This window comes from Tubulanus polymorphus, chromosome 6, assembly GCF_964204645.1.
Source record: "Tubulanus polymorphus chromosome 6, tnTubPoly1.2, whole genome shotgun sequence".
NCBI classification, from domain to species: Eukaryota; Metazoa; Nemertea; class Palaeonemertea; order Tubulaniformes; family Tubulanidae; genus Tubulanus; species Tubulanus polymorphus.
In genome coordinates this window covers 6,757,756-6,781,334 of record NC_134030.1, presented here as the reverse complement: position 1 = coordinate 6,781,334, position 23,579 = coordinate 6,757,756, and the positions used below count along the sequence as shown (strand labels likewise).

General features: G+C 38.5%; 4 protein-coding genes across 6 annotated transcripts; 3 read left to right on the top strand and 1 right to left on the bottom strand.

The window, feature by feature from the left end:
• Nucleotides 1–1,727: 1,727 nt before the first annotated feature.
• On the top strand, nucleotides 1,728–3,658 carry LOC141907293 (uncharacterized). The gene is made up of 2 exons (XM_074796895.1): nucleotides 1,728–1,920; nucleotides 2,940–3,658. The coding sequence occupies exons 1-2, from the start codon at nucleotides 1,728–1,730 to the stop codon at nucleotides 3,656–3,658; spliced, it is 912 nt and encodes a 303-aa protein (XP_074652996.1).
• Nucleotides 3,659–4,383: 725 nt separating this feature from the next.
• Nucleotides 4,384–8,142, top strand: LOC141907292 (uncharacterized). The gene is made up of 2 exons (XM_074796893.1): nucleotides 4,384–4,453; nucleotides 5,630–8,142. The coding sequence occupies exons 1-2, from the start codon at nucleotides 4,384–4,386 to the stop codon at nucleotides 8,140–8,142; spliced, it is 2,583 nt and encodes an 860-aa protein (XP_074652994.1).
• A 2,921-nt stretch (nucleotides 8,143–11,063) lies between these two features.
• LOC141907577 (protein lifeguard 1-like) lies at nucleotides 11,064–16,774 on the bottom strand. Of its 3 annotated transcripts, XM_074797261.1 has the most exons (11): nucleotides 16,597–16,674; nucleotides 16,297–16,404; nucleotides 14,917–14,995; nucleotides 14,767–14,820; nucleotides 14,597–14,687; nucleotides 14,454–14,491; nucleotides 14,164–14,209; nucleotides 14,016–14,057; nucleotides 13,634–13,723; nucleotides 13,492–13,539; nucleotides 11,064–13,404 (listed from the first exon to the last, which is right to left on the bottom strand). In XM_074797261.1, exons 2-11 carry the CDS (start codon nucleotides 16,337–16,339, stop codon nucleotides 13,249–13,251), a joined length of 687 nt encoding a protein of 228 aa, XP_074653362.1. In that variant the 5' UTR covers nucleotides 16,340–16,404; nucleotides 16,597–16,674; the 3' UTR covers nucleotides 11,064–13,248. The 3 variants fall into 3 exon arrangements, with proteins under 3 accessions (XP_074653362.1, XP_074653360.1, XP_074653363.1); XM_074797259.1 differs by lacking the exon at nucleotides 16,297–16,404 and having other exon boundaries at nucleotides 16,597–16,774; XM_074797262.1 differs by lacking the exons at nucleotides 16,297–16,404; nucleotides 16,597–16,674 and adding an exon at nucleotides 15,089–15,311.
• A 1,530-nt stretch (nucleotides 16,775–18,304) lies between these two features.
• LOC141907291 (solute carrier family 49 member 4 homolog) lies at nucleotides 18,305–23,498 on the top strand. Its single transcript, XM_074796892.1, has 11 exons — nucleotides 18,305–18,770; nucleotides 20,408–20,498; nucleotides 21,162–21,325; nucleotides 21,494–21,560; nucleotides 21,669–21,778; nucleotides 21,856–21,985; nucleotides 22,176–22,284; nucleotides 22,431–22,498; nucleotides 22,611–22,729; nucleotides 22,859–23,041; nucleotides 23,291–23,498. Exons 1-11 carry the CDS (start codon nucleotides 18,305–18,307, stop codon nucleotides 23,440–23,442), a joined length of 1,659 nt encoding a protein of 552 aa, XP_074652993.1. The 3' UTR covers nucleotides 23,443–23,498.
• Nucleotides 23,499–23,579: the final 81 nt, after the last annotated feature.

The window sequence follows — 23,579 nt, the reverse complement described above, 5'->3', positions numbered from 1 at the left end:
GCTAATGACCCTTAATCGGATATAATGATTGGGACGGAAATAAAACCGAATCACGAACTAATAAGCTTCGTCAGAGCGAATTCGCACGGGAATGCCACGGCATGGCATTTGGTGTGTGCAGTTAGGACCGGAAATGATATCATTTCCGAAATTGTTCGATGTGGTACAAAAGTTTCTACAAATAACTGGTTTCATCCTTTACGAAGCTTATAAAATAAGCTTCTTCCGTCCACGTACGCAGATTTTAGTTTCAGGTGTATCAAACGTAGATTATCAATTGATTGATAGCGTGGAACACGTTGTGGCCTAAATGGGCGATTTGTTTCTGAAAGTGACAAATTGCCTGATTTACCGAAAGGATTTTTTTCACACAACACGTACACGCTTAACAGTTCGTAAGAGATGTGACATCCGGGATACAGGACACCGTGGACTGCCTAACGTACAATGTGAAATGGGTTAGATCATTGAAAATGAATCCATCGTAACTATTAAGTCAAACTTACCTCACAACAACAACTTTTTAATAAACAAACGTTGAAATCGCTACCACGCACTTTGTATAAATTTCATAATGTAGCTTTTAGTAACCTATAGATCAATTCAGGTAATGTCAGTCCGATTCCATTTGTTCTGCGTCAAGCGTTAGCTGATGACATTATTTTAAACTTATTTTTCTTCATCTCCCCTTCTCAATGTACAAAACCATCAGGAGTTAGTTTCCCGACATAGAGTTACAGTTCGGCCCTTCTCAAACAGTGCTGTTGAATGTACCTTCTAACCCCGCAACTTCAAGACCTTCCAATGTGACAATATGGTACGTAGGTGATCTTCGATGCAATTTAGGAACCCTACCTCATCAATATGGTGTAAAAGAACCTGTTAACCCAAGCGAAAAATAACACCAACTTCGAAAGTGGGTTCATAATTCGTCTTTTTACACGTAGATGCATATTTTGAATGAATCCGTAATTTCGTGTAATTTCCTGTAAAATGACTGATGAATGAATATTTATTGGAAGTCATTAATTATCTGACGATGGAAGGTAAATATCGTAGCTAATCAACAGCTATTCATTAAGGATGTGTAGTCGATCAATTTGACTTTCGCGACAAATTGTATTAGTGAGGGAAACTGTGCGTTTCCAATAGAAATCCAGCTTTGCTATGGACGGTTTAAATGTCAAACGATTCGCGTTCAGTCATTAGGACTGATTACTTTCCAATCCAGCATTTTGTGGAGCAGTTTTAGATGTAAAGAATAGAATAATAGGATTATATGAGGTGTTTGACGTGAGGATTATCCATGCGTTTAAAAGTTCGTTTCCTTGTTTTTTGCTGCATTGATCAGTTCCAACTTTACCACCAGTTGCGAGTATTGTCTCGTCGAAACCATCAAAGTGAGATCGTAGCTGATCGCATATATCTGTGATTTTCTCGTATGATATTTTCAGGTACCGCTTTTTGCAGTGTTTACGGCGGAAGTGACGTCGGCCAGAAGAAAGATAGTCGTAAGAATGACGACATTCACCACCATTCCAACGGAAACCATGACGCCCCCTAACGGTACAACCGCCGTAGGATCTCAGACGCAATGGATTCTCGAGTATTGGCCAGCTTTGATTGCCAACCTCTACTGGGACATAAATCAGTTGCCCGAATGGGTCCGGTGGATGAGATTCATCGGGACATTCATGATAATTTTGGTCGGGTTTTTCGGTAACACGATGACCCTGGTGATAATGATGGACAGCGCTATGAGAAAGCACACATACGCCTGGTACATCGCCACCTTAGCTGTTTGCGACAACGCCATGCTGTCGGTACGGTTTTGTTCTTGGTTGAACATGATTTTATTGGCTATGGGAAAGAAAGCGGTTATTGGTTTTTATAACGATGTCGGCTGTATCCTCGGTGAAGGTATGCAAATTCTGTATAAGTTAGGGCCTATATTACATTTCTTTCAGGAGCGTAGCCAGAACATTGTTGAGAGGGCTGCCACCTGTCCTGTATGATCAGGCAAGGTTGCTATGGATACTGCTGCCGAAAAAAGTAGGAGCCTATAACTGTTATTTTTTTAAAAGCTCCCAGAATTTCCCAAACATGACTCAGGAATATCATTACAATTTTCTAAATATATCTTAGTTGTTTCAGACCTAAGCTATGTGTGTGAAATATAAGAAACTAAAGAAGTTAGAGACAATTGTGATAACGATTTATAAATCTCTTATGGGAGTGATACAAACTACCAATGACTGTTTTGCTTGTAGGGATCTCGACATTTCCCCCTTATACAGAAGATGCAGATTCTTATTGTTTAAAAGTATTAGGTGAAGATATTAAAATCCAAACTTAGAAAAGAAGCATTCGCCACATTGATGAGTGATGCTAATAATATCTATAATTAGAATTGATATGAATTATGACAGTTATTTCCTCACTCACTGGTATATTTTTGACAGTGAATTGCACTATTGCAGTAATACGGATACAAAGCGAGAAAAAGTCTTCAAACGATGTGCTATTTCCTGTCTCCCTAGCTCTGTACAAATATACGGAGGGGATTAGTACCGAGAGAGAGAAAGGGAATTAGCTCTGTATTCATCAAATTCGCGTGTCGCCAATGCGAAATAAGTCCCGATATAATACAGGTGCCAGTTCCACCGTTCTGATTTAAACGTAGCTCACATCTGTTGAACTAGGACCCGATTCGCTTGTGAACGTTGGTATGACTACAAAAAGCCATAAATACGAAGCCTACGTCTTGAATATGTCGATGATGGGCGCTGGCAATCTAACCAGTTGAATATATGATTGAAGCGTTAAATTCTGAAGCCTAGACTTGGACGACAAAGTCAATATATCGGTATTCTTATGTTCAAAAAACAGGGTTAAGACAAATTCAGTAATTAATGATGGACTGTTTTGTTCACTCGCAGGTATTCCAGATGTGATGCAGATAACGGGTGCGTGGATGATGGCTACTATTGCGTTCGAGCGTTTTCTTATCGTCTGGTTCCCGTTTATTACGACCAGGCTCAGTCCAAAGGTCGCAAGATTGATTATCGTCGGGGTCTTCATATTTGCCATTCTGTCCACGCTATATTATATCATTTACATCCGTTTCGTGAGTGATGTAAACTTCTGCGCGGTCCCGCAGGAAATCGGATGGATTACCCAACTCTATCTCGGCTTTCCCATGGAGTATATACCAGCACTAGTCATCATAATAAGCAATGCTTTGGTAGTTTTCTCGCTTTTCCGCCACAGGCCGACCGACACCAGCAAAGTTTCGTCCAAAGCGCGTAACAAAATCACCGCCATGTTACTCTTGCTAACATGCTCGTTCTTGATTCTGACCCTTCCCGCCTGGATCTTCGAAGGTGTCGTCAAGCGATATTTCGGCTCGATCAGCGGCGAGTTACCGGCTCGTGAAATCATCGAGTTCTTCTATCAGATGAACTACGGCATAAATTTCTTCATCTACGTCATTTCCGGCAACGAGGTTCGTCTGGTTATGAAGCGCAGGGTGCTGTCGTGTATGAGATTCGTCGGTGTGTCGTTCACCAGAAACCCGGCTTCGTCGATGTATGAAGATTCCTTGAGCATTCAAACGAAAAGAACGATGGCCGACATAAGCAGCAGTAATCATATGTGAACAACGAACACCCATGGTTACTGAACGTTAAATCAAATTAGTTGCATTCACTACATTCCACTATAAGGATACAATCGCCACTTCACAATTAGTATAGAATATAGAAAGGAATAGACAGACGGATTCTCTGCTGGTTATAAACAGAATGCATGTTATAAGTTTTAGAAGAAAGTTAAGTTGCAGGTACAGTGTCATTATATGGAATCATTTGGCAAATGCATTGTCGCGATTAAGTTAAATGGAGAAATTGTCTTTGTAGCTCACGGTTACCACGACGAAATAAAATTAATGAAAATATTTCATTAAAAAAAGGAATTTTAACTGCGGTTCATGATGGTAATGATGATAGTCGTGTTTTCTACCGACTCGTCCACTTAGGTCGTTACCAGTTCCCGCTTGTCGATGTTCGGCGTTTGATTCCCGTTTTTTTTTTTTAGAATGGCCAGGAAACGCATCTAAAACGTTCAAATTTTCTGATTTTTCTGTGGTTCCAACTTATAAGCTACAAGCTATAATCGAGAATACGTAGGTTTCATACGCTCGAGGCGTGCTAAATTGTTATCGTTTTTCGCCTCGAATGAGCTAGAGAGCCGAGGAAATGTCGACCCCGGCCAATTAAAAACATCACAGGAGATCCGCAATAAAATGGAATTTTGCAAATTTTAGATGCTGAAAGGAAGAATGCTGCAAGGAAGAGCCTTGCTCGCATGAATGCACATGGTGACATGGCGCGCGTTCAACAGCAAGGAAAATCAATGCCGTTCTTGTCCGAGAGCAAATGGTGGTACTTCCCTGGTTCGTCCAATCATTTGTCAAATAGCGGAGATTGGTACAACAGGCTCTATTTTACGTTTTAGAAGAATCATAGGAATTAGGTTTGTCATCAGGTCGTCGGGTTGACAATAGATAGTGTATTTGTATTAAGGCCTTTTCTAATTACCTGGAATACGGGTTTTTTCATGAACAAATTTGGAGGGCGATGGAAAAAAAGCTTTTCTTATCATCGGCGGTTTGAAATGGGGGCAAGAAAATTAAGAAAATAAATTTTTTTTATAACCTCTCATGGACTGCAGAAAAAAAGTTAAAGAGGGAGTGAAAGTTGTGATTAACTTGATTCAAATGATGGGAAAAAATGAAAAAAGCAACACTTTTTTGCAAATCGCGAAATTGAACATAACTTTTACAAGTTACTAGATTGAAAATCAAGACATATAAAAAGAATTACTTCATTGATAAAATGTGATGAAAACACAAAGCAGGGCTAAAAAATTCTTTTTTAATTTGATGATCTTTGCAGAACTCTGGCAGGCGGATGCGCAGACCAAGTAATATATTTTTCCTACATACATACAATAATGATTTAAATGGAAAGATTGCGTGAAATTATTCTAAAGCTCATTTAGTAATTTTCGGTAGAAGAGATTACCGAACTAAAAGGTCTAAGAAGCTAAATCCTAATGACAAACAATCGTTGATTGAATTTCATATAGCCTTCGCCAGCAGCTGTAGATGCCATATAAGTGTTGATGAAATGGGTCAAAATGAAACAAAAGATGGGTGTGGTTTTAAAGTCTTAGTTACAGAGGGTCTTTTGATTTTGGTATGAGATGATATTTCGTTTCGTGGGTAGACAATATCCTCCCTTCAAAACCGCACGTCGTTCAAGGAAGATATTTCAAATCACCAGTTCAAAACCATTTATCTATTCAGTTAGAGAATGATTTTCCGAGATGCGTGAGAGATCTCTGGTGTTATGGACTCTGAATCAATAGGCTCGTAGAATTCGAAAATTTTAAGGATATTGAGTGCCTAGCGATACAAAATGGCATCGAAAAATTGGTTCAAATTATGTGGGAGTGTTCTAACATTGGTTTTAGTGGTAAAATCAGGTAATGTCGAAACTATTTACAGAAGAGATACATAACATCGGGTATGTAATTCAAACGCTGTTTTTTCACGTTTATGTTCTAGTCGTTGCGGATGGCGATATTCTGCCAGTAGGTGCTAAAGAACTTCGAATTGGCGACGAGGTAATCTACGTCAAAAATGTAACCTGGATAAAAAACGGCGAGGCTGAACTGGAACCAACTTGTACGGATTGTGTCCAGTCGGATTACTACTGTCATGTGTTTGGAGACTGCTGTGGACCGGTTCCTAATGCGAAGACTGACCAGAGCAAGAGGCTTCATTTTCAGGTGAAACACGCCTCATGCATACGCATCAATTTCCTAAAACCAGGTTATTACTGGATGATCAACACGTGCGCCAGTGATTTTGATGGTGACAATCGCATAAAACTTAAATGCGAAAATTCTACCGACCACGTGTTGCAGTCGTACGCTGTTTTTAAAGCAGGTTGGCTACCGTTTAAAAACATATTTTGCGCACGATGTCATAGTCTTCGTAACGACCAGGTAACTCTGATCAAACCGCTTATATTCTGTCCTGGTCTTCGCGAGGAATTGCATTCGTCGGTGAGAGAGGCGGTAGCTGCAGGAAACATTCCCACAAATTGCTCATTACTCTTCAAGAATCCTGATCCCAATGCGGTGAATGAACAGCAACCGATACTCCGTCAATGTGCCGAAGATTGGGACCATGAACTTGTTACAGAAATTCGCCCCAAAACATCTCCGGTAGCACTTTTTATAACCACGCAGGCCCGCCTCCCTGTGATAACGAACGTTTTATCTCCGATATGTAAGGCTTGTCAGCAAATCCTGAATCCGATTATAACGTTCAACGATTCCAGAGCACTCGCATACAAAAACTATTATTGCATCGAATGTTTTAATGCTGGTCTCAAGGTCGATGAGGATCAGTTGTTCTGTCTATTGGTAAAGAAGAACCCATATTCACGTTACAAATTAGGCCTGAAAATACTTCTCGACTTCAGTTTAACAGATGGTCTGCGTTATCAAACTCTAGACAATACATTTACACCAATCGTTTCTATCGATAGCGAATGCACAGCTGATGAAATATTCGATCATAATTTATACATGTGTACAAGCGAAGCGTGCCTGCTTGGCTATGAAAGGGATGGAAAATTGTGTCGTTTGAACACGGAGATCTATTTCATGGAAGTAAATATAGAAATTGAATTGAGGTTTTTATTTCCTACAGACCAGTATGAGACACCTATTACACTTCCAGGGGTGAATTTGTGTTCCGATCATCGGAAACATCGTCCACTTCAGCAAGTCGGTGACATTAAAAAGCTTGAAAATGATAAATATGAAATGATCGTCAAGTATCTATATTCTGAAAGGAAATTATACAGTATAAACGAAACATTAGGTTGGAAACTAATCAACGAAAGTCGAAATTATATCGGCTGCGTATTCGAAGGTTTCGAATACTTTTTCATCGAGGAAACGCTAACAACGTACGACATAAATCCGAGGACGGTCTGCGCCGCAGAACCGATCTACACGCATCTACCAGAAACGGCCGATATGAAATCCGTAGAACGGTTTTCTGTAGAAATGGAGGCAGAGACGGGTCGACTAGTTTTGCATAACATAACAGCGCGTTACGGTCGTGGTATTATTGTCGCAAGTCGAACCTGCCACACTCCACTTACCGATTGTATTAGAAAAAGGTATGGCAACTCAACAACAAAATGTGTCATCAGACCTGGAATCAATACTGAAAGTGACCTGAGCAGGCTGTTTTCACATATAGTTCCAATTAGCAGTTCACTTTCGATACTAAGTTTAGGTTTTACAATAATAGTATTCATACTATTTGCCGAGTTAAGAAATATACCGGGATTGTTATTGATGAATCTCTGTGTAGCTCTACTGATCGCCTTAGTACTTCAGTTGACAACTACTACTGTCAATCATTCTGACGTATGCATCTATGTATCCGCCCTGAAACACTATTTATGGTTAGTTGTTTTCGTTTCTATGAGCTCCATTGCTGTTAAAATGGGCCTAGCGTTCACTACATTTAAAAGAGATTTCAATGAGAAAACGGCGTTTTGCCTATATTTACTGTCAGTGTGGTTCATTCCTCTTTTGATCGTCGTTCCTCTGATAACGTGCGAATTCACCGGCTCGCTCGCTATCTACGGAAGATTAGGTATTTGTTGGATCAGCAACAAACAAGTTATGCTTTACGGATTCGTCTTGCCGATCTCTTTTTTGGTCCTAATTAATTACATCTTGTTCGCTGCGATTATTTGGGGTATCCGCATGTCGATGATGAAAGGGTCGAGTCTAAGTCACATGCACACTCAGTTTAGAATCATCGGCCGAGTATCGATAGTTTTGGGTCTTACGTGGATCGTTGGATTCGTCGCCATCGCTGTCGATCACCTGATCGTTTGGTTCATATTTGACGTCATCAATTCGATGCAAGGCGTTTTCATCGCCGTAGCATTCGCGTGTAACAAACGCGTTTTGAGTCTGTTCAAACAACGGTTTCAAAAACCACCGAATGAAATGTCGACGGTTAAAACCATGTCTCGAAAATGAATAGGCCTAGGGATCAAGTTAATTAAAATGAGCCAGAACCAGGGATTTTAACTTTATATCGGCACACTGGTTGTAGTATTTTTTCTAGAAAAGCGCTACATTTGTGAAAGAGTAACGACATTTTCTATACGATTATATCATTTCCTTTACAAGATGAACTATATATCATGTAAAATGAATTAATTGACGTAGAAGTAATCATATACTAGTTGCTGTAAGTTTTCCTTGTGTTTCCGATATCGGTGGTTAGTCCATGATATGTAAGTTTATTTTACAAAAACACTCTTAATACGTTTAATCGTTAAATCATCGTTATGTTGAACTTAAACTCGGCGTTGCAGCGCTACTCGAGAGACCGATTTAATAAATCTATCGATATCATATTTAATAAACGGATATATTTAATGTATTTCGATATCGTGTTGACAATAAAATTCGTATTAACCGTCATTACGTACCTCTCAATGATTGTATAGAAGTTGAAGTATCGAAACATGTGTTGCCTATGGGCGAACTTCGGTGCATTTCGGTGATCAGTTCTGACCAATATAGCTGCCATCACATGCAGACGAATTGGCCCGGGCCAAATTGGCACGGATCAGGCCCGAGTAAAATTTGGCCCGTGCTTAATTTGAGAGCGCGTTGGTCGGGTCAAATTTGGCAAATGCCAAAAGTGCCCGCGGCTATAGACATCGTCCTCAAAATAATCGTCCTGACCAGGGCAATTGGCGCCGATTTTGGCGATAACAGCACTGTTCGAAATAATCGGTTAAGAATTAACCGATTTACAAATCAACACCCCCCCCCGTCCAAACCCGACAGGTGTGCTGGATTTGTAAGGGTAAAATACCGAGATAATCATCCATATTTCAAGATAAATGGTTTTAAATGAAAATAGCGTTTTCGATTATGAAATCGTCAATGGTGATTGAGACATATTCACGCGTCACCTCAACGAGGTTTCAAATCGGATTAAGTAAAATCCAATTCGCAGATGGGGATCATTTTCGTGTATATAAAACAGGTGACATCACGACCCGTATGCCAGCGAAACTCCGTTCTCTCGAAGCGAATTTTGTCAACTAACGATAAGCCTAAAGTAAGTAAACCTATTTCGTATTTCTACTTTGCCGTCGGCGTTAGTTTTATTTCAAAATACGAGGGTGTTGGCTATATCTAGAGAACATATCCACACTATTATCTTGAAAAGTGAAGACTGGGAATGAAAACTTTGGAATAATCTGTGTGGGGATGTGGATATCAATTTTGGGTTTGGAAGCTGGAAATCATTCTTCATATAAAGGAGTCTCTGAAAAGTCGATAATAATTGCTTACAAGTTTCTTGAAAATTTGAACTGAGAACATTCTCAAACACAAAGGCTTTTGATTTCAGCCAAGAAAAGTTTCAAGATGAGGTTTTCTGTGACTATAGCGACTATAGCAGTAATTCTGATCGTCAGTATGGTCGAAACCGTGGTAAATACATCTAAAAATCGTGATCCAGTTCCACAAATCTGAGTTTTGATTCGAGAGTTACAACATCGAAAATGAACTGATTTTTTAACTCATATTAATTACGGAGGCGTCCTAGTGACATAATGAATTTTTTCATTTTTCGTTGATTGAAAAATCATAACATTGAATGAAAATTCGATTTTGCATTAAATGTTATGTTTTTTCAACCGGCGTTGATTTAATTCCGACTTCTTTTCACGGAATTAAATCATTTTTGTATTTAATTTTATGGAAAAAACATAAAATTAAATCAAAAATGATTTAATTCCGCGAAGAAAGTCATTAAAGTCATAAAACATAACATTTAACCAAAAAAAACGAATTTTTATCTAATTTAATGATTTTCCAATCAGCAAAAAAAAAATTCATTATGTCCCCAGGGCGCTTCCGTACATATTTCTAACGTCATCATTAATCACCCGCATGATGATTTTCAACAGCGTCCTGAAGAATTCGTAATTAGATAGAAATGTAACAACGCACTGTACATGTATTCTGCCGAATACGTCTGCCAGCAGACGAACAATCTTAATTCATTCATTACACACGGGGCCCCTCCGTTTCTGCCTGCATACCGTTGACAGTCATCGTTTCTAATTTATACGTTCTGGTGTATTAATAGTATTCGGATTGTCATTCTTACTGTACACAAAATGGCGTACCTGACCAGTGTGTCACATACGCTGAGAGATGCAACGTCAACCGTATTTGTGATAACGGTCAAGACGAATTCGACTGCGTGGGTAAGTTCGAAGTATTTGAATATTATCAGATTTTTTCGTAAAGCATTCAGAAGGCTTTGATACATAAAAATCATCATATAGAACTCTCATGAACACTACTAGCACTACTAGAAGGGAATGATAGGGGCAAGTCACGTTTGAATGGTTTCCAGAAATTGAAAACGACATAATTTCTCAATTAATCTTTAAAACAAATTTAAGGCACATCACGATTATTTTCGCTTTCAAGGGGTGTTTAGAAACATTATGTTCCTCATCATTACATTGTCCACGATCGTCCCTACGTAACTTGCCTGCTTATTCGCGAGTGATTTTGGAAGATAGTCTACATATCAGTAAAGAATTGTCATACGCTATTATTTTCGGTTCTTTTCAGTGAAGGTTGACTATTGCGAGCAACATGGCGGACAGGTGTGCCAGTCAAACAGTGAATGTAAACAGTCGTGTCCTTAGACCTCGGATTCTGCTAAAAAAAACGCCAACCAGATATGCCTGGTATCGCGTATATAAATTTGCTCGAATATTTTGGTGTCTAAATACAAAAGAATATCTTCAATGAGCTCATCAAATGTAAGTTTGTCTTCGAATGTTTTTAGACTGTCGGATCTTCTTCAAATACAAAACACAAACAAAATACGAAATATTATAATTTTACTAACTACATATATTTTTTCTCAAAGAGTTTCCATCCAATAAATATTCATACATTACGAATTACCCGGTCGTAACACAAAACTCGTGAAATAACTGAGAAATCCAAAATAATTCGATACGAGCCTACTACTGTGTATTCCAACACTTGAGACCAGACTCAACATTCAAGACTAGTCTAATCACAGTTTCGTTTAACTGCGCTGTTGCCTCGGAGGATAAGATACATTTTTTGTAATTATATTTTCAACCGCTTCACCTTTAACTATATAAATATAAATATTCTATTTCATAGACATGCAATATCTTAGTCATTCAACAGTTTCATGCATAACGAACACATATCATTATACAGTAAACCTAGCCTTACTCGGAAATCTGACAAACTCGGGAAAAAAACAAAATCATTTTCCCGACTTCTTCTTAACACATTTCCCCATCGGACCAATTTTTCCGGTCCCAGTTTCATCTGAGTTAGGCGAGATTCACTGTATAGCCTACCGGAAAGCCGTTTTCGAAGATAGAAATGCAACGAATAAATGCAAGGCAACAAACATCATTCGATAAAGTTCATTAAGATAAATATGAGTATCATAGAATTAATCTACATCAAACAAATTGAAGTACATAAATACATGTTAAGACCTGGAAAAGATGTTAACACAACGCGGATAGCTGCGAGTAGCGGTATTTAGGGCTGATTATATCGAGTTAAGTTTCACCATTCTAGAGGTACAGTTAACTTAGAATCATCAATCGTCAGATCTAGCAGTTTACTTCGAACAACCCAAAAACCAAAAAGCACAAAAACATGTATCAAAACAAGAATACAATAATACTCATAGTTCGTTAAGGTTGGTTTTTTGGTGGGATAGAAACATAACCGATTCAGAACTGACTCGGCTTACCAAAGGTAGAATGAGGAAAGTTTGTCGTCAGCCAAAGTGTACGGTACTTTCTTTTTCGCACATCTATGTTCTCTCGTTAATACATGTACTATAATTCACTGGAAAATTACGCACAAGTCAGATCAGAAAAACAGTTTTCAACTACAGCAACCGAGTCTATAAATCAGACGGGATTTTGCTACAGTAACCACTATTTTTAACATACACACAACACGTTCAGATCCGTCAGTAGAGATATCTAAGCGGATTCTAATACATATATAAACTATGATATATCGCTTGTTATATTTTGTATAACTTTAATCTAAAATTCATAATAATTAGACTTAACTAAGACTAGTGCAATAAGACTAGATATTTCAGCGATAGTAAGTACTATTAACATTCTTAGCGTATACAACAAAAATAAATCTGTATGACTCTGCAGTTTTACTGGACACATTTTAACAACGCTTAAGCCCAACGTACACAACATAGAGACACACGGAAACAGAAATATGTTTCCGAGCATGTCTTTGTGTCCCTTGCGTTTACAAGAAACATGGTTTCGGGAAACGATGTTTCCAAGATCAAGCATGTTTGATTCCATGTTTCCCTATGTTGTGTGCGTTGGACTTAATTGTGAATGATATTCGCATATATATCTTAATCCAAATTAACGCCTTTCGAAGACTCTTTGTTTGATATTAATCTTGCCTACAACCAGTTACCTCTCTGACGAGCATAATCGATAATCACTCAGTGTAATGGCAGCTTCAAGAAACAACAACTACAGCTACCTGGACATTTTAATGACAGAGATGTGGATATGTACGGTAGACTCCGCTTAAACCGGTACAGTTGGAACCTAGGTGTTTTCACCGAATAAAGCGGTTACCAGTTTGAAGAACCACGAAAATCGATGGATATGAATACGGATTTACTGAACTACTAAGCAGCAATCTAAATTGATGGTATTTGACACTCATCTCTTTTTATTTCTTATCATCATCAGACAAATCACCGAGGGTTAGCTTCTTCTATTGTACTACATGCGAGTTACAGGCCTAATATGAACCACCTATAGAGAGCTGTTGCGGTTTATTGGTTTAGGCGCTGAATGAATGGAAATGAAGTCAAAATTTTACCAGATAAGGCGGATTACCGAACAGAGCCATACCGGACTAGGCGAAATATAATATGTATTGAAAAACAGTAGCAAATGGAAATCTTATATCAATTTTGCCAAAATTGAACGGATAACCCAATAGACCGGTACCGGGTTAGACAGAGTCTACCGTAATAAGAGGCTAGTTTCCACCGGACAGTCCGATAATCGATAAAATGAACATGAACATGTTGACGATATCCAGATACAGATTTAATGCTGCGAAGATGTATTCCTCAGGCGATAAAGCGTACTTGTGTTTACCTCCGATCATCATTTGAGTGTCCATTACCAGATACTGAAAAAAAATCAGTACCAGTTTGTTTGTATGTATTTCGCTTATTGAATAATGAAAACGAATAGAATTGAATTTTTCCAAACTCACCATTGCAAAAATCAGAGCTCCCAAAGATGCATACGCGATTGAGGCATACTGAAAATAGATAGATGGCGTGTGAGTAACTGATTTCGAAACAACCGAACAAACATGCGAATGTAATTTGTAATAAGTATCATTTCGTACTAACCCGATTCCTTACGATCAGACAAATTATACCGAAAACAAGAAGGACAATCGTCAAAACGAATAAGGCACCGCTGCACATAGTAAAATCCCACTGCAAAACAATCATACCGGTAAGTAAAATAAATCTCACCAAAAATCCACCATGTACAGTAGAACTCGCTTAATTCGGATCAACTGGTACTGGAAAATTGTTTTCGAATTAAACGAAATCCGAATTATGCGCTCTCATTTGAATAGAAATAACCGAGAGGATACTGGAATTCTAGTCCGAAATGAGTGAAAATCCGAACAAAACTGATCCGAATTAAGCAAGTTTAAGTTTTTTCTGGTTTTATATCTAAAATTTTGATGATCCAGATGTAGGCCCACATTCATTTAATTACCTTTGTTTGGAAGGAGAATATTGTCAGACCTACAGCCACAACCTGAAATTATACAAGGAGGAACTACTTTTAGCAATCATAAAGTACGTATTTCAAAAATATCTTAGCAGAAGTGAATTGAAACCAGAATGATATTGTCTAAACTTACTGTTGTAATACCAGCGGCCATAAGAACGGCATCAGTTTTGTATCGACTGGAAATTCAGAATTGGAGATTGAAGAAATGTTGTATTACTAAGTATTCTCTGGATCTTGGTAAAAGACCGATTCTAATGTAAAGTTTGAAGGTAGGATGATGACATGGCTACTTTCTCACTCACACCAGTTTAACTGTTTTTGAGTTTTACAACAAGAGATTTTTTTTACATTTTTACAGCCATAACTTAGACACTAATATGAGGAGAGGTTTCATTAGATTCAGTGAAGCCAAATACTCACCATGAAACTGTTCCAAGTAGAATTCCTTCGCAAAGTGTCTAAAATTATTACAGAAAAGGTATCAAATTGGGATGCCTGACCCCATATACCCCAGTAGTACTAATTCAACACGTAAAACGCCTTCAAAATACCAAGTAACTTACAAAAATTCCGAGAAAAATTATGTTCATCGGAAACTTTCTACGGACATCTGCACAACACGCCAAAACTATCAAACAAATAATTGTGACACCACTGAAAATAAAACGATTCCCTTCAATGGAAACAAATAATTGAAAGTCTAGTCTCTTATCCGAATTCCGGTAATACTTACAAAGCAACCAGCCATACCCAATTGTTCTCAAAAGCCCATTGTTTTACTGGCTCACTGCAAATAAAGATAATATGTTGCATTAAAGAGAAAATGCAGTAACCTTTAGCATTGAATCAATGTTTTATGGCTATTTTGACAACAAAAACTTACATAAATATGAAACAACACATTATGGATATTGTCACTAGAAGTTGTATGGTAAGAATGCTGTACACTTTCCGAATAAAACCTGCAAATTCAAAAGCAAGATATATGGCTCAATACTAAGTGCTTGGCTGTTTGCCCAGGATAGTATTATTCTATTCGAGCATAAGATCCCTACCTAGTCCACCGGACATTTCTATGTCCCACAGGCATATTTCCCAATTGATTCCCAATTCAATTTATTCATAAGATACGGCAGATATTTAGGTATTCATAGTATAATTGTGTGTGATGTCATTTTGTTTTGGGTCACCGGAACTAAGTATCAGTGAGACTGCCTGCTGCCTGCCGGAAATGCGCTGAAATGCATGTGGAGCAGGTATCCAAGCGTCCACTCAGAGCTGTCATCATTGGCAACATGTTGATCCGATCACAGTGCAGTTCATATGAACAGCATATATAGTCCTGTAGTCCTATGTTATGTCAATGCATAGTATGTAGACCTATATGTATTGATATGGTCAAACCTAAACGAAAAGACCTTTTTTCGAGAAAACTCCTTTTTCAAACATTTTCCTGTTAAATTGTTATTCTATGAAATTCTATGGAAAATTAAGCTTCTAACAGAGGTTTTTATTTCAAAAATATTTCTTTTGTACTGCAGTATCTTCTTATTTATTTTTGTTATAGGGAGTACAAAGTCCTGGGCCCAGATTCATGATTAACCCTCAAGCCTAACCCTTTCATTCCCAGCATTGTTGAATTGATTGACAACATTATGTTTCGAGCCAGGAACTGCCATGGTGATTGAACTAGGAACAAATTCATATCGTTAATTTACATCAGTGGGATATAAAGGTTAAAAAAAATATTGTTCCACTTATTTGTAATAAATTTGTTCAAAAAGTGATGACTGATCATTTCAGCTTCCCCGGACACAAAATCAATGATGTGAGACGTATATCTACATTATTAATGATAAGAGTTGGCCAATAAACCACACATGCTGACGTAGTATTATCAGAGATTCCAATGAGCTATACTGATATTCTCAAATTTATTCTGCTTGTCATGTGGGAGTTTTCCATGAACAACAGTGGGAAGTAATGAATATCTTTTGTGGCATATATATTATTTGCCATAGGCCTATGCACTATTATTGATAGCAAGCATTTCTATTATTTTGTTATGTCAAACGAACTATCCCATGTAGGGCCTACAATTTGATTCTATACAGGGAGGTAGGCTACATCTTTTTACGCTTCTGTGGGCCCTCGTCAATACGCAGTGATTGTTGAAATGAGAAGGATTTCTACCACCCCCTCCCCCAAAACATTGTGTCTTTTTTAAGTTTAGTAAAAGTGACACATTTCTTTGCGTCTATACTTTTGATTTCGTTATCTGTTTGTGGAAAGATTTGTACATTCATTCATCCCCACTCTTGTCTCCTGACTCTTGTCAATCGAATATTGTGAATTGCATGCAGATGGTGGACTACAATGAAAATGTAAAAACAAAACGGGATTCTGTTTATTTGGGTTCTAGCTTCAACATATTTCTGGTTGGACATTCTTGCCATTCGCAGTTTTGTCAGGGAAACACCGACATGTCATAGATAGGCCTGGGAAGGGAAGGAATGAATAGTGAAAATCGGACTCTGACAAGATTAAGTATCAAAATAGTCACCTTGTCGAATGGTTTTGTCAGAAAATTCGAAGGTGTTGAAGTCATCATAACTTGACGCCTCATCAGCTATCGGCGAAGTATCAGCCATGGCTGTTTACTGCTAATCTTCCGCTCTATTTCCTGTAAAATAACAGTGGCGAAATGAATAGTTTCACTTCGGGGAGGAGATAAAATACACTTCCTGTTTCTCCACCGTAAGCTGTCGGTTTCGCGCGCTCGAGATTCATGAGTGCGCTACCGAACACTTTCCCGCCATGATAAAGAGGACCCAATCAGCGTTAGAACCACGCCCAAGCAAAACTCGCACGATTGGTTTAATGTTTTGTCGATTAAATTTAATTGGTTGGTGCAGTACGAGAGAAATAGGTTTGAATCATATGAGAAATAGGTTCGAATCCCATAAACTCGGATTATTCATTCACCGATTACAAAATGGCCTAGTTGCCAATGGCGTCTTATTCGGCATAATGAATCATAGTATCGGTAACTAGTATCTCGTTACCTTAATTGACAAACATACAAAATTTCTTCCCCGACAGAATTCTCGATAGTACAAGCGAGAGATGAGGGCCTTTCCCGTGGCACAGATGTCACAGACAGGTCGCATGCCATTATCGAAAAACGCTCATAAAGCCATTATCGTGAAGTGACGGTTACTAAAGGAAAAGATAATTGCTTGCATCGGTGGCTTCCGTTCCGCGTTGTCGACAAAATGTAACGATGGATGTCACAACAGCCAGACACCATGGCCCCTTTCTTATGAAATCAATTGAAATTGAAGCCCCCAACCAGGCCCCTGTGAATCTGATCGCCGACGATTTTTTAATATTCTTTCGCTGTGAAAGCCAAGGCAATTGGGCAAAGGTCATTTTTTGGTTTTCAAACTGTGTAAAATAAAATTTAATATGTTTTGGTGTGGTTAATCTGAACCAGTACAGTAGCCCCCCCCCCCCCCCTAAAATAAAACGAATATTCTATGTATGGTACATGCCTATCTCGAATGGGCCCATATTTTTTTCCTTCCGATACATATGAATCTGATAAGCGCAAGGTATTAGCTATAACCGAAATGAAATCTTGTTCGCCTGAAGCTCTGCTCTTCAATGAGACCTCGATGTTTTAAATTGCACTCAAATTAAAACTACTCTCAATCAGCCTACGAGCCGGCAGTGATTCCAACATCAAAGGCACGATGTCGATTCGATATGGCACCGTGACGTTTCATCAATAGCCAACATCCAATGATCGCGTGTGGTTTTAAATTGAACATCTCAATCGAGCCGTTGACGGAGCTGCACCGACAGCCCGCAGGAACGCATACGGTATTGCGCGGCGGCTAACGTCTGGATCGCTGTCGTTGTCGTTAAGGTTCGAGTGTTCGATAAGCAATCATAACCATCAATGATTTATTGCATACACGTCGTTATCGCGAATAAAATCATCTTATATTAAAAACCATTATCTTTGCGTTGAATCATTTTTCTTCGCGCCGTAAAATATTGGAATATTCTGTAATCAAAGTTGTGGAAGCTGTTTCGTAGCGGCGCGGAAGAGTTTAATAGGCGTTGAATCTGTATCCAGAAGCACGAAAAACATACGTATCTACAGGACTGGACTTGTGGAACCCTTCCAATTCGAGGAATATTCTCATTAATTCAGGAAATATTTAGGTCTACATAGTTAAAAAGGTACGATAAACCCGTCGAAAATGCCGGCCATCAACCACATGCGATTAACGAGAACTATGAGTCTCCGGGAACAACCCGTCGTTCGTACCTCGAGTATGTCGGCCATCGATAAAAAGGTGAACGACAGGACTAGGCGCTTGCAGAGGTACTATTCGGAGGGTGGTTCGGTGATGGACGTGCGAGAGGCATTTTATCGGACACCTCCGGCTACACCACCTTACACGACCATCGCCGAAGAGGAGACGAGTCCGTTTATCTGGGGCGAATTAGCCACTGATGTTTACCCGGTGAGGTGGTACATATTGTTCTTATTCTCGTCGCTGGCGTTGACCCAGTCGGCCGTTTGGAACACCTGGGGACCGATCGCTGAGTCGGCTGAAATTGTATTCGGAATACAGAAGAAAGAAATAGCCCTATTGTCGAATTGGACATGTATTACCATCGTTTTGTCTATGGTATTTTTCCTGTGGCTCATGGAACAAAAAGGTACTGATTATGTCGATAAATGACTGCAATTTGTATTTTTCTAATTAATCTTAACATTCTATTTTTGCTTAGTCTTAAAGATATTTAACACGACAGCACCAAAGAAAAACACAATCTTTTGTAGATAGAATCATTTTAATTCAACAGTCAATTATTTTTCATTTCTAAATTCAATTCAAAAATTGTTCCAGATACTTTTAAAAAAAACCTGCGACAGAAATTTATCTGCGAGCGTGTTTTTCTCGTTCTTGTGTCTCGGCATGACGTCAGTTATTACAGCGTGTTTTCGATCGGATTATTGCAGTGATTGGTAGCATCAGTCTTTATCTAATAGACGTCGTGGTGAGAGAACGGCCGGTCGAACGATATTTTCTAGCCTTATTTATATGCATTAGCTGTGAACACGATCTTGATTTATAATTGACGTTATTCATCGAATTTCTAACCTTTGCTCGACAAGCGGCTGGCTAATGAACGTTAGATTCTGGATACAGTCGACATGATTCATTCCGTATCCGCAGATTCCGACTACGCGGGCCTTGACAGGTCTGATAATAACATAGAGTAACTTTATAGATCGGTTCTTTAATTAATCATTAGATCTGTCGTCGAGCCTTGTGTTGCGCTGTTTGTAGTTCGTCACATTTAAAGAAACGATCCTGCTGTGTCGAGGACACGTATTTCACTTTACATGCCTTTCATTTCCTCGTCATCTCTCGCTTTTCGATTATTTCTAGTCAAAACTATTCAACTAATCACCGTTGTCATTCTTCGTGATATTTTTAGCGTGCTGTGACCTATTAACGTCGCAGTAGTCTTTCATCACTAGCCTCCGATTACCGAAGCAGCACAGTGCGAATAATCGAATCTATTTCGTTGATTTATCAATTAGTTGTAATAACTATCAAAAGCTATATAGATGATTGAAAAAAAAGAATATGTACTTAATATCCTCGTTAATCGAACGAAGATCGCAGATTCGGCGAACTTGCGCCCCTCCTCTCAACACAATGGATGCATAGGTGAAAGGTTGCAAAGTATTTATTAACTGAATGAACCCTTGCATCGATGAGACTACAACACCGACAAAAAGGTTCATGCTGATGATTTCAGTCCAAGAACCTTTGTATCAAGGCATTAAAGGTGGGCAGACCTTTTCAGGCAGACCTGGTTTCATGAACACACACTCTCAGGACTCGGTGTGATGCAGATACAAACCATTCTACTTCAGACGAACATGGACACCGCAATCGATCGGTGCGAACCAATCAATCATTATTCTCCCATTTATTGGAAATTCATGTAATTTCTAAATTCTTGTTCGACGTCTTCGGTCGTTCTAACAGCACGCAATTATTATCATTACACGACACGCATTCGATGCAAAAAGCTTTTAACGCATTAATTATTAGTAGATGAAGCAATATCCATCGTTTATGTAACGCAGTGCTGTGAGCTGAGACCGCAAAAGAATGAGACGAAAAGTCGAATTAATGGCTACGAAATGAATGGAAGACTGTCCATTCATTCAGTAACTCCAGTACCAAAACCCCCAAATAACGTGCATTCAATTTGAATGCGTAGATAGTCTAAAATTGAATTCTTGGTTTTTGTCTATTTCAAATATCATTTTATAGGATTGCGATGGTCTGTGGTAGTTACGGCTGGGTTATTAACCCTAGGAACCGGTATACGATGTATAACTCCTAAACCACCGCTTGTTTCGTGGTAAGTTTAATTTTTCTCCGCTGATTTTAATGACGTCATTCATGCTGGCTATTTCATCGTGACCGCTGTGACCGCTCTTTGTTATGTATAGATGCACTAAATTGGAGTAGAAAAATTGCTGTAGAATAAAAATCGAATGATTCTGGTAGATTTTCTATGGCATTCTTTTCTCGCGGAAGAATATATTATCCACAATTCGTAAGAATATAACATATAACTGTAAAAACACTAGCACAGAGTGTTTGCATATTTATCATATTCTCATATTTTATCTATATTGCTTATTATACTTTCACGTATTCATCCCTGAAAACCGCATATATCTTTGTACATTACTCTCGCAATGAACCCATTCCCAGGTTTCCAATGATTGCATTCGAGCTATATTTGATGTTGTTAAAAGCTTCCTCACTCACCAGTGATGGTTATTGAGGGTGAATAATTTCCGGTAGTCGACATACCCAGGCGGAATTCTATTGTTCCCTGTGATGTTGGTTATGTTCAGTCACTAGCTCCTACTCGAGTCTAAATTAGGCCCTAATTGGGAGACCGAACCTGTTAGGCTTTCAGTGCAATTGATTTCACAGATGATATTCTTTTTGTTTTAATTTGGATCCATTCATCGTAGAAACGAAATATATGGATATACTATATATTATGTAGGTTGATGCATATAGGGGCCATATTGAATGGGCTCGCTGGGCCCGTTAGTATGGCGGCGCCACCGGTCATATCGTCCACGTGGTTTCCGGCTACTGAACGCACGACTGCCACAGCTATAGGCAGCATCTTCATCTACATCGGTATCGCTATTCCATTCATTATAGGTAACATTCTGATAGCTTTCATTCATTTTTTCGGTTTGTACATATTTTCCTACATAAATCACATCGTTATTTTGTGTAAATTAATCATTTATCGTATTATCCATTCGCTCAATACATAATAATGACGGTTTGGAGTTTCTTCATTCTATGAAAATGTATACTTTTTAGGGCCGATAATGGTATCATCACCACCGTTGAACTCGAAACTAGTGAATTTCACCGCAATCAATTCGAGGTACAGAAATTTCAGAAATAAAACCCGACGTGCAAAATATTGTAATCAAGTCCATGTCAATAAATCACATATAATTCGAATTGAAACCGTTCAATATTGTTCACACAGTTTGCAGCATCATCCAAGCCAACTGAAAGAGCTCATTAAGTCGCTGAAAATGCAAGACGAAAACTACGTTCAGAATCAAGAAGATGGCATCATGAAACTGATGTATATTGGTACGTTCTTTGTTATCAGCCTCGTATAGGAAATCAGGTGTTTCATTCCCAATCTAATGCATGTCATGATTTTGCAGAGTTTGGGTGGACGACGTTGTTGTTTATAGTGATATGTATATATTTTCCGGAACACCCACCAAAACCGCCGAGTTTAACCGCTTCCACCGATAGAGTCGATTTTAAAAGGGGTATCATTGAAATATTCTCGTAAGTACGATCTCTTGCATATCGATTAGCAGTGAGCCCAGGTGATCCATCTTCCATATCTATGTATTTAAGGGTCTAATATTTTTTTTTAAACAACGTATCATCTCATTTCGAATTAAAAGCATAAACAACTACAAGACAGCTTTAGAGTAGCATCTGAAGTATGCGTGAAGAATTATTTTCGTTACAGAAATACGGGGTTTTGGTTGGCAGCAACGCCGTACGCTTTGTCGGGTGGTTTCTATATAGGATGGAGTGGAGTTTTAGAAGTTATTCTTAGTCCTCTTCACGTGTCGCAGGTTAGTAAATAGAAAGAAACACTTTCAATCTACTACTATGATCGTAGTAGTTTGAAAGTGTTTCTTTCTATTCTGTCTTTCACTTGTTTCCATTTTAATCAAATATAGAATATCCTCTAGATTGGTGTACGATTGTTTTGTCATAGGATGTAGCGGGATGGTTAGGTTTCTACTCAACTATCGGAGGCTGTATAGCAGGTCTACTCGTCGGCCGGTAAAACGAGATTATACGTGCACATTTACTAAATTTCAATATGAATAGACCTCGATAATCTTTAATTGATTATCATTTTAACTCATTTTGATAATATTCTATAATCTTTAAGGTTGGCGGATCTGTTCGCTGGGAGAATGAAAGAGTTCATTATAGCGCTGTTTACTGGTTCAGCAATTATGATGGCCTGGTTTACTTGTATTTGCATGGGGTGGACTAAACTGACGATACGTGAGTTCGCGATTTATCAAATCAGCACAGATTTTATTAACATAAAACCCTTCATAAGAATAACAAATATTTTGTAAGGTCTGTCTTAGTTTCAGAACTTAATCAATTGTATTAACTTGTATTTTTCAGCCACGCTATATATATCATGTATTTTGGGTATATCGTTTTTGAATGGCACTATACCGTTATTTTTCGAGATGACGTGTGAGACGTGTTATCCGATTGCTGAATTCGTCACCTGCGGTTGTTTGACTATGTCGGTCAGTCTTATGGCGTCTATACTATTGTTCCTGTTTTGGATACCCGGTATCGGTAAGTAACTCCCGCCAACGTTGATGAAAAATTGTATACTTTGTACTTAGCAGGAAAATCTTAAAAAATGATCATTTTCTGGGCATCTTGAATGATATCTTAACAAAATGACCGGCAATTATTTGCCACGGTATATGTGTAACTTTGTTAAGCCAGGTTTGTGAAAAGGTTATATTGACAAAATAGTGGGGGGTACCCTGCCCCTATGATCCACCGCTGTGAATCTTGCATTCGATTTTCTATTCGCAGGAACGGCCTGGGTAAACTGGTGTCTGTTGTGCTCGATAATTCTATGTATACCGCTGTTAATGCTGTTCAAAGCTCACTATAAACGACTCGTAATTGACCAGATCGGAGACGAGAGACGAGATAGCATCAAGAGTATGATGACCGAATCATGATCGACGACGTCGTTCGCAAATAATGGAATAGAGTAAAATCAAATCTCAATGAAATGATGTCGATAACGTTCAAATAGATAGTATTGACATGATCCATGTGTAAAATAATAGATTAAGAAATAATACTTTAAATATAT

Coding starts and splice junctions, on each gene's coding strand:
- LOC141907293 (XM_074796895.1), top strand. CDS start 1,728: ATGACCCTGGTGATAATGATGGACAGCGCTATGAGAAAGCACACATAC. Junction 1,921..2,939: donor CGGCTGTATCCTCGGTGAAG/GTATGCAAATTC, acceptor GTTCACTCGCAG/GTATTCCAGATGTGATGCAG.
- LOC141907292 (XM_074796893.1), top strand. CDS start 4,384: ATGGCGCGCGTTCAACAGCAAGGAAAATCAATGCCGTTCTTGTCCGAG. Junction 4,454..5,629: donor CAAATGGTGGTACTTCCCTG/GTTCGTCCAATC, acceptor TTTATGTTCTAG/TCGTTGCGGATGGCGATATT.
- LOC141907577 (XM_074797259.1), bottom strand. CDS start 16,684: ATGGCTGATACTTCGCCGATAGCTGATGAGGCGTCAAGTTATGATGAC. Junction 14,821..14,916: donor ATGTGTTGTTTCATATTTAT/GTAAGTTTTTGT, acceptor CTTTATTTGCAG/TGAGCCAGTAAAACAATGGG. Junction 13,724..14,015: donor TATTCTCCTTCCAAACAAAG/GTAATTAAATGA, acceptor ATTGTTTTGCAG/TGGGATTTTACTATGTGCAG.
- LOC141907291 (XM_074796892.1), top strand. CDS start 18,305: ATGCCGGCCATCAACCACATGCGATTAACGAGAACTATGAGTCTCCGG. Junction 18,771..20,407: donor GTGGCTCATGGAACAAAAAG/GTACTGATTATG, acceptor ATCATTTTATAG/GATTGCGATGGTCTGTGGTA. Junction 21,561..21,668: donor TTCACCGCAATCAATTCGAG/GTACAGAAATTT, acceptor TTGTTCACACAG/TTTGCAGCATCATCCAAGCC.